This window comes from Antrostomus carolinensis, unplaced genomic scaffold, assembly GCF_000700745.2.
Source record: "Antrostomus carolinensis isolate BGI_N321 unplaced genomic scaffold, ASM70074v2 scaffold4552, whole genome shotgun sequence".
Taxonomy (NCBI): domain Eukaryota; kingdom Metazoa; phylum Chordata; class Aves; order Caprimulgiformes; family Caprimulgidae; genus Antrostomus; species Antrostomus carolinensis.
Window position 1 is genome coordinate 126108 of NW_010300118.1, and position 19073 is coordinate 145180.

The 19073-nt window shown below is 39.9% G+C and overlaps 1 protein-coding gene across 1 annotated transcript in view; it reads right to left on the minus strand.

Annotated features, from left to right (window-relative positions):
* Positions 1-19073, minus strand: part of LOC104521114 (triple functional domain protein) — a gene marked incomplete at its 5' end in the record, with an annotated part of 134226 nt that overhangs the window by 106935 nt on the left and 8218 nt on the right. The window contains 6 exons of the mRNA XM_010163014.2: positions 4-23; positions 1610-1729; positions 8398-8564; positions 9575-9770; positions 16305-16479; positions 17465-17634. Of these exons, the coding sequence (XP_010161316.1) occupies positions 4-23; positions 1610-1729; positions 8398-8564; positions 9575-9770; positions 16305-16479; positions 17465-17634 (848 nt within the window). The remainder of the gene's footprint in view (positions 1-3; positions 24-1609; positions 1730-8397; positions 8565-9574; positions 9771-16304; positions 16480-17464; positions 17635-19073) is intronic.

Sequence of the window (19073 nt, forward strand, 5' to 3'; positions counted from 1 at the left end):
TGCAGGGCACTTTGATGTGTTTTCTGACAAGAGGTGAAAATTCAGTTCAGTGGAGACCTCAAAGGCTCACATTTCCACCGTGTCAGTGACACTTCTATTCACATGCACAAACACACATTAACTAAAAATAACTGTCTAATATTAGTTACTGCATGACTTAATGTATGCAAATACAAAGGAAAGAAACCCTGTAGAGATTATTATTAAATCAACAATGACTAGCAGTTTAAAAGCTATAGCCACTGCATACCTTTAAGCCACACAGAGCTCATCTATGTTGCAGTACACTTTGCTATAATTATGAATTTCAGGTTAATTTTCTCTCCCTTAATCGTGAGGGAGAGGTTCTATCGTATTTTGGCTTGATTGCTACTGCTGTCCTCACAGCTTTATCACAGTCTTTTGCACATTAGTAGCAAGCAAATTAAGACGCAGGTGCGCAGGACAATACAAAAGACAAGTCTCCATTCATTGTAAGCCAATTTTAAACTGTAGTTCTCTGTGTAAACATATACTTACCTAAAATCTGGAACCTCTAACTGTAATTAATATTGTTATATCCAAGTATAGAATGATCCAGAAAACTCAGATTTTAACCTTCCTAATCATTTTTCCTTAAATGGACAAACACCTAGAAGTCTCCTGATTTTTATACTTTTAAATACACCAAAGTTACTAAAGCTCTCAAAATGAGAGTACATATAGTGCAAACTGTAAAAAAACAAACCCTGCCCCCCCCCCAAAAAAAACCAAACCAAACCAAAAAATCCATGAAAAAAACCCCAAAACCCCCTTACCCCCCATAAAATCAAAAACTCAGAAAGAAGGAAACATAAAACTCCAATGAACGGCAGACAAACATGAGAAGAGTTACTGCACAGACTACTTCTGAAAATAGTTTTCCCAAACAATCATAACTTTGGTTAAACGTTTCAACAACAGTAAAGTTCTTAAAGTGTGCTATATATAACCAATATCACCCTAAGTCCTTCAATCACACATATAATTTAATAATATGCATTCCAGTCAATCTTAAGATCTCTGCCTATTTTTTTAAGACATATGACCAATCCAGTAAGTTTAGTTTGAAATCATGGCAGGAGGATGGACGCACCAGAACACACATTCTGGTGAAACCTACTGTCAAACAAAAATGGAAACAGTAAAGGACCATATAAGAATACACAAAACTGATGTCTGCTGTTCCATTTATTCTTAACTTTAACAATTAGCATTATATTATTGTATTCTAACAAAAGGAAACACAATTTTTGGTAAAATTACTGTGAACAGACTTGTTAAATTTATTATAATTTTTTAATTCCTCTCCAATCAAAAAAAAGCTATTGCTTTACAAAGATGTTTCACCTGGAACTGTAGCTCCAAAAATGAACAAGAACAGAAAATCCACCTTCTGAGTAAGTGCTTCCATTTCTCTGCCGTGAGATTATTTCAATAGTTATTCTTGAACTCAAAATGTTGTAGCCTTAACCCAACAGTATCGAAAAGGACAGAAGATATACATCCCCTTAGTGCAGTGCTATTTACAGAGACTCATGAACTGTAATACAAGACTTCTCGGCTATGGTCACTGAAATGGTGTTTTTACCTCTATTGCATGTTGAAACTGCTCATGTTCCCTCTGTAACTGTTCTGCTTCCTGCAAAGAGCTAGCAGTGATAAGCCCAGCATTTAACATTGACTCCCCATTTCGGATCCAGCCCAAAACCTGTAGCAAAAGAAAAGACCATGAAATACACAATTCCACTGCCAACCATTAAGAAAAGCATCATTGCTAGGGACAAAAACATTTAGGGTCACATGTAGTACTGGAATAGATGACTAAATAATTTATTAACTAGATATTTACAGTGAATTACATATTCAATAAACACAACGAATGACATTCTCTATAATTTGACTTAGCTGAGAACTCCTGTCTTTCAGCCAACTACTACCTGCCTGTGGCTTCAGTTTATACTCTGAACAAGGCTGTGTTTCTGAATGCCATTTCTGTCACCTGGAAAACCAGAACAAGTTACAAGCAATATTTGCCTAAAACAATATGTAATGTCAGTAATGTCAATTGAGGACATGCAGTGTAGTAGAAAGTAAGCAAATAGTTTTTAATATTAATATTGAAAAAATGTGACTGCTGAGTGTCTTCTAATTGCTTAAAGATTTTTTGTTTTCAGGATGTGCCTTCTCTGACATGTCTACTGAAACCAAAAGAATCCTTGCGTGGGGAGAAGCCTCCTACTGCATTCCTTATCAACAGCGGGAACATGCAACTCTAAGGCCCCCCCAAAAAGATCTGTGCCTTGTTCATTACTCAAGACTCCAATAACGGACATCCCACACTCTCACCAGACACTAAGTCTTTTTTCTAACATCTAACACTTATACCTCTCTTGCTTTAATTTTAGCTAATTTTGTTTTTCCTGCCTACGAAAGAAAAAAAAAACAACAACAAACCAACCCACAACACTTTTTCCCTCCTAGTTAGCATCAGCTTCGTTCTCCCCTCTCCTCTCTCCCTCAAGGGCATTACCTGACTCCCTCCTCCAGGCTTCTCTTCTCTTGTTGCCCCGTCTCTTCAACTTCTCCCATGTGAAGTCAGCCACTTAATTTTTCTCACTGCTTTTTTACAAGCTCTCTACAGTTGATAACCACCATCACTTTGATAAAAGTTTTTCAAATCCTAAGTAAAGCTGGACATTATTTACATTATTCACTGTCATCTGTACAACTTTTCTATGGAACTGCTGCCCAGCCAGTAATTACCCCTGTGCTGTATTTGTTCAGCTGATTATTCTTGCCAGTACATCATGCTCTGTATTTGTCACCGATAAAATTCAGATCCTTCTTGCAGTACAAATCTCCCATACATCAAAATCATTCTAAACTGTAATCCAGTCTTGATGAACTCAAAGCTCTTTCCCAGCTTCTTTTGCCTTTATCTTCAAATTTAAAAGCATAATCTCTACTCTAACCTGTAGATTTTCTGACTAATTGAGCTATGCTTAAATAATCTGTTAGCCTTTTCTCTTCTCCTCATCACTGTTCAGGTTTAACAAGCTACTTGTTTCAATATTTTTCCTGGGAATTATGTTAAACTAGCTGATCTGTAATCCTCACTTAGCTAAGCCCTTTCCACTTTTGAAAAGTGGATGTTGAATTCCAGGCCTCTACAATCTCACCCAACGTCCAGAAGTCTGGAGAAGATAAGCACTAATGTCTATGACATTATTTCAGGCAGTTTTCTAGGTATTCTAGGGTGAATTCCTTTGGGCCCAGTTGACTTGAGAATAACCATTTTAAGGACACCTTCTCTAACCTTTTCCTATGAATTTATTCTAGACCTTTACCCACTGGCAATAATTATATTAACTATCAAATCACAGTTAGCTCTTGTAACACTAAATACTCTCATCTACCGATGCACATATGACACTACCATTAATGCTACTGTGCCAGGTTATTGGCCTATTGTTAAGTGAATCAGGATGACATGACCATCATCACAGACTGAAAACACAGGCAGAAACCAGGAAAAAGACCTATTAAAACATATATCTTTTGAAACAAAGGTACACGTGATCTACATCCAAAGTATAATCTAACATGTCTTCAACAGCTTGAAGCAACTGAGGTCTAGCCATCTTGACACAACATCCATTTCTGCAAATCTGCATTATCTCACCTCTTGTCTTATGTTTACCCAGAGTGCAATATTGTTGTATTAGTCATGCAGGTTTTCCCACTTCTGCCTGCACAATGAATTGCTAACAAGGTTGGGGTTTTTTTTTCCCCCTGATAGCATGTATTTTAATTCTCCTATACAAAACCTGCAGGTCTGTGGAAAAGAGTAAGTCTGCAGTGTAGATGTGGGACATGACAGCACCTCCCAGACATATACCTGGGTGCACATTCTGCTCCTCTGGGGAGGAAGTGCTGGGTCAGGTGGAGCCTTGCAGAGGAGGAGACAGCTCTGGCCTTGGAACAACCTCTCCTGCTACAAGGAGGACACTTCCAGATCACAGCATGGGACAGGTGAAGGGGATCATGAAAGGAGCTGGGAGTTTCTAAGTTGTTAAGACACCTGGGGGTTGTTAATACTCAAGGGAGCAAGTGCAGATAAACCCCAGGAGCAAGAAAAAGAGAAACTTCCAAAGGAACCAGATGGGTACAACAGGTCATAAACAGAAACTATGCTTGGAGGAAAGAAATTGCCTGTAAGAACACAGGGGACAGAAGATTTTTTTAAAATCCCTTTTTAATTTCTATTTTGTCTTAAAAAAGCTGCTCTAAGCTCCCTCTCTACCTTACAAAATAATACTTGCAGGTATAGTGTAACGAAACACACATCCTTTGGGTTAAAATATAATTAGCCTTCTCCAGATAATTTATTACGAAGGAGAATGCTTAAGCAGCACCAATTCAACGCTGCTCTAGAGTTGGCATCCCATCATACACAGCAGAGACAGCCAGCACAGAACTTGCCATTTCAAACACATTGATTTGCCCTCCTTCTTGCTGCAGGTCAGGATACAAGTGCAGAAGCTGGGGGAAGTCACAGGAGGGAAGTTGCCAGCAGGACTTTCCCCTTTCCTCTGCTCTGACTCAAGGGGAAAACATAAGTGCCAGTAAAGAGCAAGCCTGTTGTTCTTCCAGGGCTGCTGCCTTCCAGTCCAGTGTTTGTTGGAATGTTCCCATCACAGCACTGTCTGGGGGGACTATGCACCCCATTTTTCCCCTCCCAGCCTTCAGCAGGCTGGAAAAGCATCAGTAGAGCATCAGTAAAACTGTGGAAATGAAACAGACTTTGGCACATTTGAAAGGGTCAAGTGGGAAGTTCTACAGATAAATACTTGATTTAAGATTACGTTATTGGACTGATTTTTCACTCTAAGAATGATCACAAGACACACCTGCTTCAGCCTGCTGCCCTAGCTACCTTTTCATATCCATATGGCACTATACAGCATGCCAGGATACTCTTTCTGAGTAGTATTTTGGGAGAATCAGAGCTCAAATGCTGGGCTCTGTTTGCACCAAGGTAAAAGCCCCGCATGGGAGAACACAAAGCAGCTCAAAGTAGTCTTGAGGGTAAAAGCTTGTACTTCGAGTAAGTATCTGTGCACTCTTGTACAGAGATAAATACATAGGTTTATATTCAAGAACATACACCATGATCAGAGCAGCAGACAGTACTGCATGGAAAAGGCTTAATGAGCATAGTAAAAACAAGGCATTTTGGAGCTTGGTAGAGATTCTGACTCAGGCAGATGCTGCATGTTAAATGCAGCAAAGCTTCCATTCTACACAGTGAGTACATGGGAGTGATTGCAGCAATAAGTAATCCAGCAGCTATATTTTAGGTGATAAAAAAAGTTGGTCTAGCAAACATGGAAGTGGAGTTCTGGATGTGACAGATACTCTCTTAACTATTTCTCTGTCTTTACCAACTGATATGTCCCTCCCCTGTAAAATATGGTCACATTTTCCTTTCCGTGTTGTTTTTTCCAAGTACTGCTGTCCCTTCTTAGTTCAGTGGGCATCCTCTTCCCCCCATCTTCTGAGGTTTTCCTACACCGTAATCTTCTGTCTGGTTTTGCCCTTTCTGCATCTATTGCACATCAAGTTGATAAGCAAATTCTTTGCAGGTTTTCCTTAAACCTCTGTTTGTCTTCTGGCTCTTCTACTTTTTCCTAGTCCTGAGGCTTTATCTACTGAACTTCAATGCCACAAAGCAGAACTGGTACAGCAGTGAAGGAAGAAGCAACATTGGGTGATGTATCTGCTTTCTGTGCTTACAAGAAACCTGGGTATATTCGATAAGAATTCACTAAGCTCAAAGTTTTGTTACCTAGTACTGAGAAGACTCCTTCCAAGTATTTGACTAAAAAACTAAGCCAGGAGACAGTTTGCTGGTATCCATTACAGTAATCTGAGAGATGAACCTTATGGAAAAATTCCTGCAGTGTTCCAGTCTAACCTTTTCACATGACCACAAGCTATATATTTAAGCATATATATATATATATATGAAAATACAATAGAAGCAATGTCAGTCTGACAGGATAAATTCAAATGGAAATCTTGTTAAAATCCTTGCTATGGAGACAGTATCCCATCTACACATTAAATACGCTTACACTCAGTCCATCAACAATAAATCTGGCAGAAAATCACAATAATTGAACTGGAAGACCATGTGTTCACTGCTTCAGGCAACAAAATACAAACAAAACAGATTGAAAAGGAGGTTTACCGTGTCATTTTACTCTCAGGTAAAGCATCTGCTGTGACCTGCTAAGCTATAAAGTTTTTCCCAGTGCACAGGAAACAGGAGAATATAATGCTTCGTAATATTTAATAAAAACTAAAATAAATCAGATATAGTTTTCTGAAGAGGCAACTGAAATCACAAACCTAAAAGTTACTAGCCCCAAAGAATTCCATAGGGGATCAAAAGAAATCCTATGAGACAACAGAACATTCAGTTTTAGTTCCACTCAATTTTTAGGCCTTCAGAGTGGGAAAGTATCACAGGTTGATCTCTACAATGAATATCTGAAAAAATGAGTTTGTCATTCTGTCAGCTACATGTTCTTGTAAGTTTGAAAATTCACACTATTACAGCATTTAATTCAACATAAAAATCCCACTTAATGTGTACAAGGAATATAAAATAGAATCCATTTTTTCTCCAAAATCCCAGTCTACTAAGAAAAGGAAGCCATCTAGGATAGTATACTACCTAGAAATTTATTGTAAGATGAAGTCTTTTTTTTCCAGTGCTTTCTTTAAAATCTAAACTTGAGCTTCAGTTTCAATCAGGGCTAGCAGTGGTTTGGAAATTTACAAAGATCTTACAGAATGACCGACAAACCACATACTAAGTGTAACATGGATACTACTCTACAATCCATGATGTTCATCTGCTTGTATCAGCCAAAATACAGAACATTTGTTCTACAAACGTAAGTTTTAAACATGTGTCTCTTGTCACATTTTACTTGCAAACAAACAGAGCTAATGGAGCAAGGTACTCACTTTATTGTGGGAGTATACAATATAAATAACTATTTAATAGTATGTCTTTGAAGTATCACCCAAGTGCTACATTCTGTTCTGTAACTGAATGTTATTTCGGTATCACAGGAATTCACAATTTCTTTTTCTTACTAACCCATCCCACCCTAATCCACTGATGTACCGTAAAGGCATGAGACTGCCTCAGCTGGCATTCACACTATTTCTTTTCATATTTTCTTGCATTTGCAAATGTGTACTCATCCCTTCATCCTCAAGACAGTAATACAACTGAGTATAGAAACTATCCTGATCTGCAACAACTTTATCTCAATCATTGCTCATGTGAAAAGAGTAATTTGTAATTTGCATTTAGGAAGATTACCAAGTGCTAAGATGGATACTGGATATTTCAGCAGAGTATGTGCACAGGCTTTAACTAGAAGGTCATATATTTGATGAATGCCCATAGATTGCACTGACAACAGATACTACCAGTTCCTCGCATTCCTTTAATTCAAGACCACACAGAAACTTTGGGTCTGCCACTATAAAGTAAGCAACTGCTGCCTACAAGTTGTTTGGGAACCTTCTACTCACCTCTCCTTTGCTAACTAGACAACTGTACCCCTTTTATCTTACTTTGCAATTTGGTAGCTCTCATTTTCAGTCACATGAGGAAGATGAATATTCAAAGAGCTCATGACAAACAGAAAAAGGACAAGGTGCACTGGGAGCCATTGTGGGACATACTAATACAACAGGCTCTAGCAGACTTCTGTAATGCTGTCAGGTGTAAGCAACATCAAAACCCCTTACCCTTCTAGTGCTTGTCAAACTTCCACCTGCTTCAAGGGGTTTGCCCACAGCATCTCAAGTACACCAAAGGTTTAGGAGCTTATTAGATAAGGACCTCAAAGCTTGCCACTTTATTGCCAGGAAAAACAAAACTTCATTTTTCTTCTCCCAGAAAGTAAACCCTGCTGATATTACATTATCGTCATTTGTGGATGACTCAAACAATATACCAAAAAGTATTAAGCCAATGTTCAGGGAACATCACAGCTTTATTAATCACCATACAGATGATGAAAGTATGGATTTAACATGGGTTCAAATTGCTCTGCACTCCAAATACTTAACTTGTATCCAGGTAGAAATACAGCCTGTTAACACAAATTATAAACCACCATATTAACAGAGGATGAAGTTTCTTAGGTGCTCAATTCAAAGTCCCTCCCTCCTCCAAACGCAAGACCTGATACAGCAGAAGTTAATTAATCTGCCGCCTGTGTGTGACGGGAGGAGCCCCCCCCCAGGAGGTGCCCCCCCAGGAGGTGGGGCCCGGCCCAGCCGTACCTGCTTCACTTCGGCCTGCAGGTGGCGCAGCTGCACGCACTGCTCCAGGTGCTTGCGGTGCTGCTCGGCCGCCACGTCCAGCTCCTGCTGCTTCTCGTGGAGGAACTCCAGCAGGTCCTGCACCCGAGTCGCCATGTCTACGTCTCTGTCACAAAGCAGCTCAACACCTGCAATCAGCCGTTCGTTTATCAGTGACTGACAAGTCCCCTGAAGACAAACTGCCTGTTCCCACTCCTTTAAGCTTACTTTGTCAGTTCCTCCTCAAAGTTCAACCTAACTCTCGGAGCGTTTGCTTAGATAAGCATACCTGTTGCACTCTTAAAAAAATCATAAAATGTTATTTATGGGTTGGAAGGGACCTTAAAGACAATCTAGTTCCAACCCCCCTGCCATCAGCAAGGACACCTTCCACTAGACCAGGTTGCTCAAAGCCTCATCCAACCTGACCTGGAACACTTCTGGGGTGGGGGATTCCACAGCTTCTCTGGGCAACCTGTTCCAGTGTCTGACCACCCTCACAGGAAATAATTTCTTCTTAATACCTCATCTAAATCTACGCTCTTTCAGTTTAAAGCCATTACCCCTCACCCTGTCACTACCTGCCCTTGTCAAAAGTCCCTCCCCAGCCTTCCTGTAGCCCCTGCAGATACTGGAAGGCTGCTATAAGGTCTCCTTGGAGCCTTCTCTTGTCCAGGCTGAACAGCCCCAACTCTCTCAGCCTGTCCTCATAGGAGAGGTAAAGCCTGACACTTACCCTAGGTGACTGTATACTGGCAAAAACATCAAGTGAAGGGGCATAAGAGACAAAAAAGGAAGACATTACTCAAAAGCTGAAAATTTTGGCTCAAGTGTATTGTTCCAATTAACTATAGAATTAACTCCCTGCTATTTAATTTTACTGACTTCCTGAGTGGAATCCCCTTCTTAAAAATCAAAATATTTTCAGGTGTTGCCAACCCTTAAATAAAAGTTGCATGCCATAATAACAGCATATTCTCATGAATGCTATCAAATTATTTGAGTGTAAAGGGAAAAGAGGAAAAAAACCTCACATCATCCACATGTCTCCAGTTCACAGTTAACCAGCATCTCTGTCATTGTTACACATCCCATGGAGAGACAACTGGGTAATTCTTATAAAGCCACTGCCCAGAATAGCACGAAGGAGCCATCTTACCAGATGCCTGTACTTCATTGACATACTGCAGCAGATCCTGCCCTTGGTGGATGACATCAAAGGTCAAGTTATTCATGGTCAAGGCTTTGTCTGCATGATGCTGGAGCCTCTGTTCTGCTATTGTAAGATCTTCAGTGTCAAAGTCATTCATCTGCTGAGAGAGCTCATCATTCCAAGACTCAAGGTCTGAAATTATCTGGGGGAAAAAGGAAGAAGACAATGTTCACTTACTCATTAGACAACGTATGTTTATTTTGAATGTTGCACTTACAATGGAGGTCAGGAACTTGAGTTGCTCATTGCTGATTGACTTCACTGATCAGGTTCAACATAGTTCAGACATGGGCTTTTTCAGCATGAGTTTGAAAGAATCATCTCTTTGAGAACCACAACAGCTCTCCTTCAACTGACCAGTGCCTGCAACACTATGGGTACCCTTGCCTTGTTCAAGGTACATTTTCATGAACACACCACTTGTGAAACAGGTGAAATTAAAATGTTTTTATCTTAACTTTTAAAGGCAAATGTTGATCTAAAACACCTTTTCTATTCTTCAGGCTGCACCAAGTAATAATTCACACATCAAGTGCCTGCGTAGCTTTCAATTTTGCCAGTCTCGAGCTTCTTTACAAAAAAGCCAGCTCTACCCCTCTGTGAGCACCTTTGAGTTTTGCCAGACAACTGAGAAGCACTACTTCTCACAAAAGGCAGAGTCCTTAGCAAATGGAGCAAACCCAAAAAGTGTTCCTTTATTCCAGTATTACTGTAATGTCAGAGTTAAATTTACTTGCTGAAATCATCCAGCCGCACTTCAGTTTACACTTCAGTTCTGGATTTTACTCTCAGCCATAAGACATCCAGAAAAATGTAGCTAAGTATTTTTTAACATGTGTAACACAACACTAAGTCCTCCTGCCCACACAAGTACATTTTTCATATCATATTCCAGAACCTGGCTGAAATGTAAAATTCTCTTTTTAACTAGGACACAAAACTTTTTTAATTCTAAAAGATAATACTTAAAATTCCCATTGATCAAAGTGAGTTGAGTTCTTATGGCACAGGCTTGATGCACCAATTACTTAGTTCAAACAAGTCTGACACACTTACCCTTCAAGCCTATAATTTTATTTTCTTTTTTTTTTTTTTTTAGAATTTTCAGCAGTTTTGCCACAAACTACTGCAGTTCATTGGAAAAGCAAAATTATACATAATAAATGAATAAAGTATGGCTTAGCTTTAGAGTCTTACAATTTTAGGACTAGGACAACCTGATGTGAATGGTGATAAATAACAGGAAAATACCTATATATGTAGTAAGGCACAGCAAAAAGAGGATCTGACTAAACAGGCATTATCAACGAAGTAGCAGGCTGCATAAATTTATTTAACCAAAGTCATTTGTTGTCAGCAAAAGGAATATGCCACTATGATTTCCAAATGCTTAATCAGAGCTATGAAGTTACTGAGACAGTTCAACTACAAGAGAACTTCCAGGAAAACAAGTCTTGCAGAAAAAACAGAATTGAGGAGAAAGCAAAGTTAAATAATCTGTATAAAGTTTCTGTAGTCAGCTACATTCTTTCTTGATGGGTTTGTTTCCACTCTGCTCACATGGCACCATAAAAAACGGACATACCAAGCAATTATTTTTAGAATTGTGGCATCAGTGAGTTTACTTCCTGTTTTAAAGGTATCCTGCAAAGATTTTACTTGATTCAGTAAGTAGTCAAGTTTTGCATCATGCCATGATGGGAGACACCAAACAATTAGGACAGCTATTTGCAATCCCTAACCCCATCAGCTAGCTCTACCAAAGTGAAAACAAGCAGAAACTCAGGCTTCAAGGGTAACACTGAAGACAAAACAGCTGATGGACAAGTGATGCAAGAAGATATACAGGACAAAGCCTTTTTAGCCACTGGTTAAAGCTTCTTTCCTCCCTTTTCCATGTGTTCTAAACATTATACACACAAGCTATTTATGCATTACGAGTGGTTTCCCCTCTAAACACACACACACAAACACACAGAGGTTTCCCCTCCCACAAAATCCTTCCCAAATTCCATTTATTTCCCTTTTACTTGGTCCATGCCCAACATGTCTCATCACCTCTCTCTACTCCTCTGACCTGAAATATTTCAAACTTCAAGTCTTCCTGACAGTCCAGCCCGAGAAACTGCTTACTTCCAGTGAAACCCCTTTTCTGCTCTCAGGTACCTCAGACCTGCTCTTCTCAGCTTGTGTTCAAAACTGTGTGCTGTGTACTCTGGTAGTTCATTCACTACAAAAAGCAGTGGAGGTCATCTAACACTTTTTCTTCAAACCACCCACTGCACTATGGCAGTTCTTACAAATCATATTTACCATCTTATTTTCATTCAGTTCAGTTAACATTTGTAAGTCATTCTCAAAAAGTAACTGTAGTTAGGCTTGGTCAAACTGAAAAATCCAAGTGATAAAGAAAGTTGTGAAACTCCGCAGTCAAAACATTTTTCTCAGTTTTTTTTAAACACCAGTAAGAAGTGGGTTAAGATTTAACATCTCACCTTTGTGCCACTGTTATAAAAACAAAGCCAGTTCATCTCCCTTCAGAACAGATGCTAAAACCTTACCTCTCTTACTAGCAAACTGAGTGGAAATTACGTAATAAATATCATAAGCTCACAATGGGAGATTGCTGTGGCTTAAGTGTCACTATTTCTACAAAGTAATGGAGTGGCTTAAGTAGATTGCAGTCTCTACATCCTCTCAGACTGTCCTGCGATTCATTGTACCCAACATGAACTACAGGTAGTTTGAAGAGGTTGACACCATGTGTCTCCTCAGCCAAAATGATTCCAAAGAGTCACCGCCTCCAAAGAACAGAAACAAACAACAGTAAGAATAGTAACTTCTTCCCATGTTATTTCCTGCAACCCTGAGGTTAAGATCATGGCTCACACATTGTTTAAAGCAGTCTGAAACACTCTACACAAGAGCAAAACATTCCCTGTCCCCTGCAAAAGACCAGGAAGCCCACGATTCAAATAAATAAATAATGCCAGCGTCGTCCCATAGTCGTTCAGAAGATAAGAAGTCAGTGCACATCACAGATGGAGTCCTTAACAAGGGCAGTAATCCTTAAATTTTTTCAGCAATAACTGGGTGGCTCAAGGTGATATACTTCAGCCATTGCACCCACTGTGCAAGTCTGAAATGCACTGAGGGCAGAGTTAAAACAAAAATAACATGCATTAAGCACTCTCTGCCCACACTCTTCAGGGCTTCCCCTGAAGTTCTGCTTTACAAGCAACGCTTTTAGAGTAAGCACGCTCCTATTTTGTTTTTAAAGTTTTGTCAAGACAATTAGCACCAAACAAACAGAACAAAGATGAATGACTAATATTCATCCAAAGTGACCGAATCACAAATTAATACCACTCTCAGGAAACGGCCAACCCAGAACAAACACAGGGTTAAGTACTTACCATAGCATGTGTTCAGGAAGTTCCTAGTGCAGAGTCTGAGCTGCCCAACATTCCTAGATTTTAACAAATGCGAAGGTAACACTGACAGGACACAAGGCAGGGTATAACACAGACGGGATGCCGACTGTTTCACACCGAGTAGGAAAGAAATAAAGAACCACAAGTCTCTTCTCAGAAGGGTCTAACTAACATTCCTTGTACCAACTGAGTGCTAACCAGGACCTGGAAAATATTACACACTGAGGAGAATGAAAAAGAGAAGGCAGATGAGTTAGATCTCTGTGATCCAACAAATTGCATCCTTGCCTTTTCAGCTGTATGACTTAACAGGCATCTTGTAAGTGTGGTCCAAAAATAGAGTCGAGATAAAGCTGCAAGTTGAAAAGTGTGTGGTATGCATTGTGTGGAGCCCTGACATAGGCCTAGAGGCATTTAAGTTACAGACAAGCAAAAATGCACAGACACAGACATTTCAGGCTGCATACACTGCCACCAGTGTTACCTTCCCACTGGCTAGGTTCATACACATCTTCCTTATGCTACATGCTGCTAACCACCCTACCAAGGGACTCTTCATGTACCTTTTGCTCCTTCTCACCTTCAGTTAATACAGGCATTCACAACAGAGTCCTTCAAGCAGCTCACAACCAATGGCACTTAAAAGCCTATCGAGGACAGAGAAGGGCAAGTTTATATGCCAAGAGCAAGGGGCAAAACAGAGACAGTGCCACAGTTACAGCAATTTCAGAAGAGCAGGAGAATCTGAAAAGTTGCAGGATAAAAGACAGCAAGTAAAAGAAACAGAGTATTTTGTCAGTAAATAATAAGGGAAGAATAAGGACAAGAAGAGGAGGACTAACCCTGCCAGCACATCTCACTACTGTTCCCAGAAGCACAGCTGCACGGTATGATCCTGCAGTGCTGGGGGAATCCTTTGTCCCATTTTAGCCTGTGTTATTTTGCAAGCAGTAAGACAAGCTAGAAACACTACTTGCCTTCCAGAAAAACAGTCGTCACAGGATGCTCCCCTGAATGAACTGCCCCTACAGCCAAGTCTTAATTGACTGGGCCAGTCACACAAAATCCAGGACAAAGGAGGAGGTCAAAACAAGGTCTGCAAGTTCCTAGCTGGCATCTGGCTCCTCCTCACTATCATATTACTTCAGCTGAGATTCTGCTTTCAAACAACTGACCTGGAACTAGTCCCTGCATTTTCTTCCCGGAAGTTTCCGACCAGATGTCTGCCTTCAGGGAGAGGAAAAAGAGAAGCACGCTTTGCTGAGGAAGCAGAGAGAGGACATGGTACAGAGACAGCAAAGCAACCAACATTTTGCTGAAGATGTTCTGCAGCCAGGGTCATTTTGTTCCCTGGAGGGCTCCTGGGCAATCTTAAAATAAGCATGATTTTTGTTTCCAAGCCATATAAACAAAATACACTAAGTCTTTCAACAAGGTAATTGGTACTTGGCTTTTATGTTTTATGTGCCAAAATGTAAAGCACGCCAAGAGTCAGCTTCAGAAAAAGCAAGACCTGTCAAGTTAAGATCTGCAGCTTTCCACTGTAAAATTCTATGGCCATCACCAAACAACATACACAGGAGTACTACTATCTATACAGATGCTACACTGTACTGAAGGACTAGAACACATCTACAAAGCAGGGCTCCTGCAGCCAGCCTTCTGCTATTGTAGAATACTGGTTTAGGTAACCTACAGCAGAGAGCAACCACCTTAATAGTGAACTTCACTCAAACCGTGAACCTAATTCTTCCATCAATTTTCTTCTGTAGGCCTTGCCCACCACGGCTGCCATTTCCTCAATCACAGTGTTCTGAGAACGTCACACAAACCCCATTAAGCACTGCTGATCATTTCTGCAGAGACTGTAAAACTGCTGACAGTCCTATAAAAGGGGATACCTTCTATGTTACTCCACATATAACAGTCAACCAATTAATTATTACCATCACAATTCTGCAAAGCCTTTCCCTCGCATACTCAAGACAGCTGCTCTCACATAATCAAAGTGGCAAACTCCTTGCAGACTAGTTTCATCTCCTCAGTGTGAATTGCAAAACAGAGAACCTTCTTAGTCTTCCTTTACACCAGAGTTATTATTACTGTAGAGCGCACTCTCACTTCCTCTATGGGCACAGAGCAAGGAACTGTGTCTGTCTATTCCTGCATTGCTTCCAACAATGTGCTTAGCTAAACCAGATTTCAGCAATGGTATCTAGTCTTGATTTTAAGAAAACCAAAAAACCCCACAAACAAAACTCCAAAAAACTGAGAAGCTCTCACTTCTAGTAATTGCCTCTTTGCCCTTACACTGTTCGTACCTAACCAACTAGGTTTTACTATGTACAAGCAAAGGGGTAAAAACCAGCCTGTGACTCCTGGTTTCCAGAATCTTGAGATAAGCCATTTATATACTCAAACAGGATCACTTAACAATGGATAACCCTGAACATTTTGAGGCACCAACTCAGTTTCAGTCACTGTGTACAGTACTGGTGGTTTTACAGAAGTCATATGAGTAACTTGGCTGGAGATTTATAATGCAATTCTGTTACCTTAAGCTCCACGTGGAGTTTCATGTCTGTTTGTATGCATGTGTCTGCACATAAGCAGAAACTTTCCAACTGCAGCTTTCCAAGCTGCAACCCTCCTCCAAGATTTGGATACCCTCAAGACTAAGTTTTGCAGGGGTGTGACGCTGTAACTGCTTTTGCATTATTTTCAGAGGTGGAAAAGAAACTCATTGTTAAAAAAAAAGACAGGTAGACAGCCCATACAACATTCCTGAAGATTAAAACAGTATTCCAAATACCACTTGTAGTTGTCAACTGAAAAAAGACTGGTGAATTGGAAAAGCGGGGTATTACTACAAAGCGACAGGTTAGAGGGTTTGTACTAAGCCATCTCACAAGTCTTATTCATATGAACTATAAGCATACTAGTTATACCAAGGCAGCTTGATATTCAAATCAAACTTACCATATGAAGCAATTGGTATGTTGTGACTTTACAAGACACTTTCTTAAAGGTGCACTGGGAGCCAATCACATCTGGAGTTAATATCAAAAAGCTCAGCTCTATACTCTTCTGATGCTCTCATGTACAAGACAAAAGCCTCAGTTCAGGTAAGAACTAAGTCTACCAGTCATTTGAGCTATGAACCAATGCAACTACACAACCATTGCAGCATAAACGTTCCTACACGAGAGAAGTGCAGTGCAACTCCAAGAGCAGATACTCACATCTATTGCATCTCTTTCAAATATGCGGAGCTGCAGAAACAGCTCAAGCTTGATCTTGCGTTCTTGAAAAAGCTCCTCCATCTGAGATTGAGCCTCATCCAGCTGCTGCAGGACTGTCTCGATGTGGTTGATTGAGCTGTTATGGGGGGTCTTGTTACTAGAAATGGCAGAATCCCTATTCAAAGCAGAGAGGGGGAAGCGGGGGAGGGGGGGGGGGGAGAGGGGGAATAAGTATTATTAAAAAGAAACCCATAGAATTTTGATGCTACGCATGACCACAAAATGTAAGACTGTCTCAGATAAGGTCAGTGCAAGTCGTATTACATGAAAGCTAAGTCTGTACATCTTTGATAATACAAGACCAAATTATGTTTTAGTACTTGAAAAAGCATTAGAAAATGACATTACTTTCATTTTTTGACTAATCCAGCATTTAAGGACATTCTGTTTACAGGAAGAATCACAGAATCACAGAATTTTAGGTATTGGAAGGGACCTCAAAAGATCATCCAGTCCAATCCCCCTGCCAAAGCAAAATTTAAAACCAGAGACAAACCCTTAGATTGTGAAAAGGAAGTGGCATAAGATAACTATATACTTTACTGAACCTTCCTGGCAACGAATAAAAATCAAAATTAGATAATAATAATAAAAAATAATATTTTGCTTTAGTATAAAACCTGCAAATTCAGAATATGATAATATCGGCTCCTGCAGCAAAGGGGACATGTACCAGTGCAGCTGGGGCCCAAATTTATTTAGATTGTTACTGAATGGACTGCAAACTGATGGTCTTTACTACAATAAAGCCACTTATCAGTCTGCAAAACAATTTCAAGTGCCTCTTTATAAAAAAGGCTGCTACTCAGAACTCAAAACGCTGGGGAGCCTTGCATGTCAGACTACAAAGACATGATTGCTCCTACCACAAAGGTAGCTTAAATAATCAAAATCTCCTTGTGGAGGTAGTGTTTATAAGCTGAGCTTCCTGTAAACAGAGGGTTTACCATCAGTACAGCATGAAACATCATTGTAGTCCTAATATTTACAAGTTTTATTTATAGGTCATATCTTGCAGTCATCATGTCTACCCTCAAAACAGAGCTGCACAGAATATCAGACGTACACCCGAAGAGATTTAAAACAAAAATTTGGTTTACCTTAGTTGCTGTATTAGATCTTCACCTTCTTTTATGACATTGACTGTAACCTGCAGAGTGGTCTGCTGTTGTTGACCAAAACGTTTAATCAGGTCTTGGACAGCCTCCACAGACTCAGCATAGACATCATCAAGCAGTTCTTTCTGTAACTCTTCAAGCCATGTCCACAGCTAAAGGAGAGATGGAAAAAAAAAAATAATGTAAGCCCCAGGATGAGGCAGTCACTATTCCAAATCGATCTCCCTGGACAAGAGAAAACAGACTGGGGGGGGCAGGGGGAGAGGTAATAGGATTTGTTTATCTTCATAGAAAAATGTCATCCAGAATTTAATAAAAATGAGCCTTTGCTTCAAACAAGGTTTTTGCTTCTTGGAAATACCAGGAAAGCTTTATCCGTGTTGCTAAGTCACCCTTTCTTTCCCATTTTCCTTCTACAGTACTGAGCGTATCTGACTGAGCAGCACAGAGTTCATAGCGAGAATCCCATCTGCAGCTCTGCGAGACAGACCCTGGGAGGGAAATGCTATGGTAACACTCCCTGAGAGAAGGGAGGAAGGAAGGAAGGAAGGGAGATGTATTGTAGCCACCATCAAATTTACACTGCCAGGCTGACACACGCACACAGATAACAAAACTTCTCAGTGGCCTTCAAAAAAAAGGAAAAAGAAAAAGGTATTTCAGAAAACAAAATACAGAGAGAAATCAGATGCGAGAAGTTATTTTTCTATGATGATCTCTACAGCTATGGTGTTTACCCTCTTGATCTCAATTTCGCATTAATACAACAAAAATAATCACAAGGAATTCCACCAGTTAATTCAACATTTTTCCCCCTAACTGAACGTGTGCAAGTATTCCTGTTCAGAGCTGCCCACACATTGCAGCATGTGGAAAAATCCACAGGTATATTGTAGCTAGGTATCACTACTGGTCACATGAACACTACTGTGTTCTTTCCCGCAGTTTCATCAGGCGGGCTGCTGCATCCTAAGCTCTGTGTGAAAATCACACATCAACAAGCTATCAGCCATCTATTGTGCAACTGATAAAAGCGCTGCCTGAAGAGAGGCAGCGCAGCTGACTCCTGCAGCACTAACAAACCGGCTACGCTCACAGGAAGCGTTCAAACCACGTCCCTCCTCTCTGTTTTACCACCACATCCCAAACCCTGTGATCCCAAAAACAATTTGGGATTAACATTTGGGTTTTTTATCCTGAAAAAGCAACTCTGTTCTGATTGAAAGTATTAAGATCTTTTGACTATATTTTAATCTCTGCCTTTCTACATTTTAGAGATACAAATTAGCTTTATTAACTTTGAACCTAATTAAAAGGTTAACATAGTTAAAATACAGACAGTAAGCAATCAAAACTGGCTTAATTTCAAAAGACAGAAAAATAAATGTTTTCTTTATTTCCTTGATTAACATTTTCTGCAGAAATACCAATTTCATGCTGCTGTTTGTATAATGTTCTGATCATAAAGGTTCCCTAGCTACCAATGGAGCTACATTAAAACAGAAAAGTCAATGAAGGATTCTAGATCTTGATTAATCGGTACCTTTGAAGCTTTATTTTAAAACTAAATGCTAGTTTTCATATCTGAGAG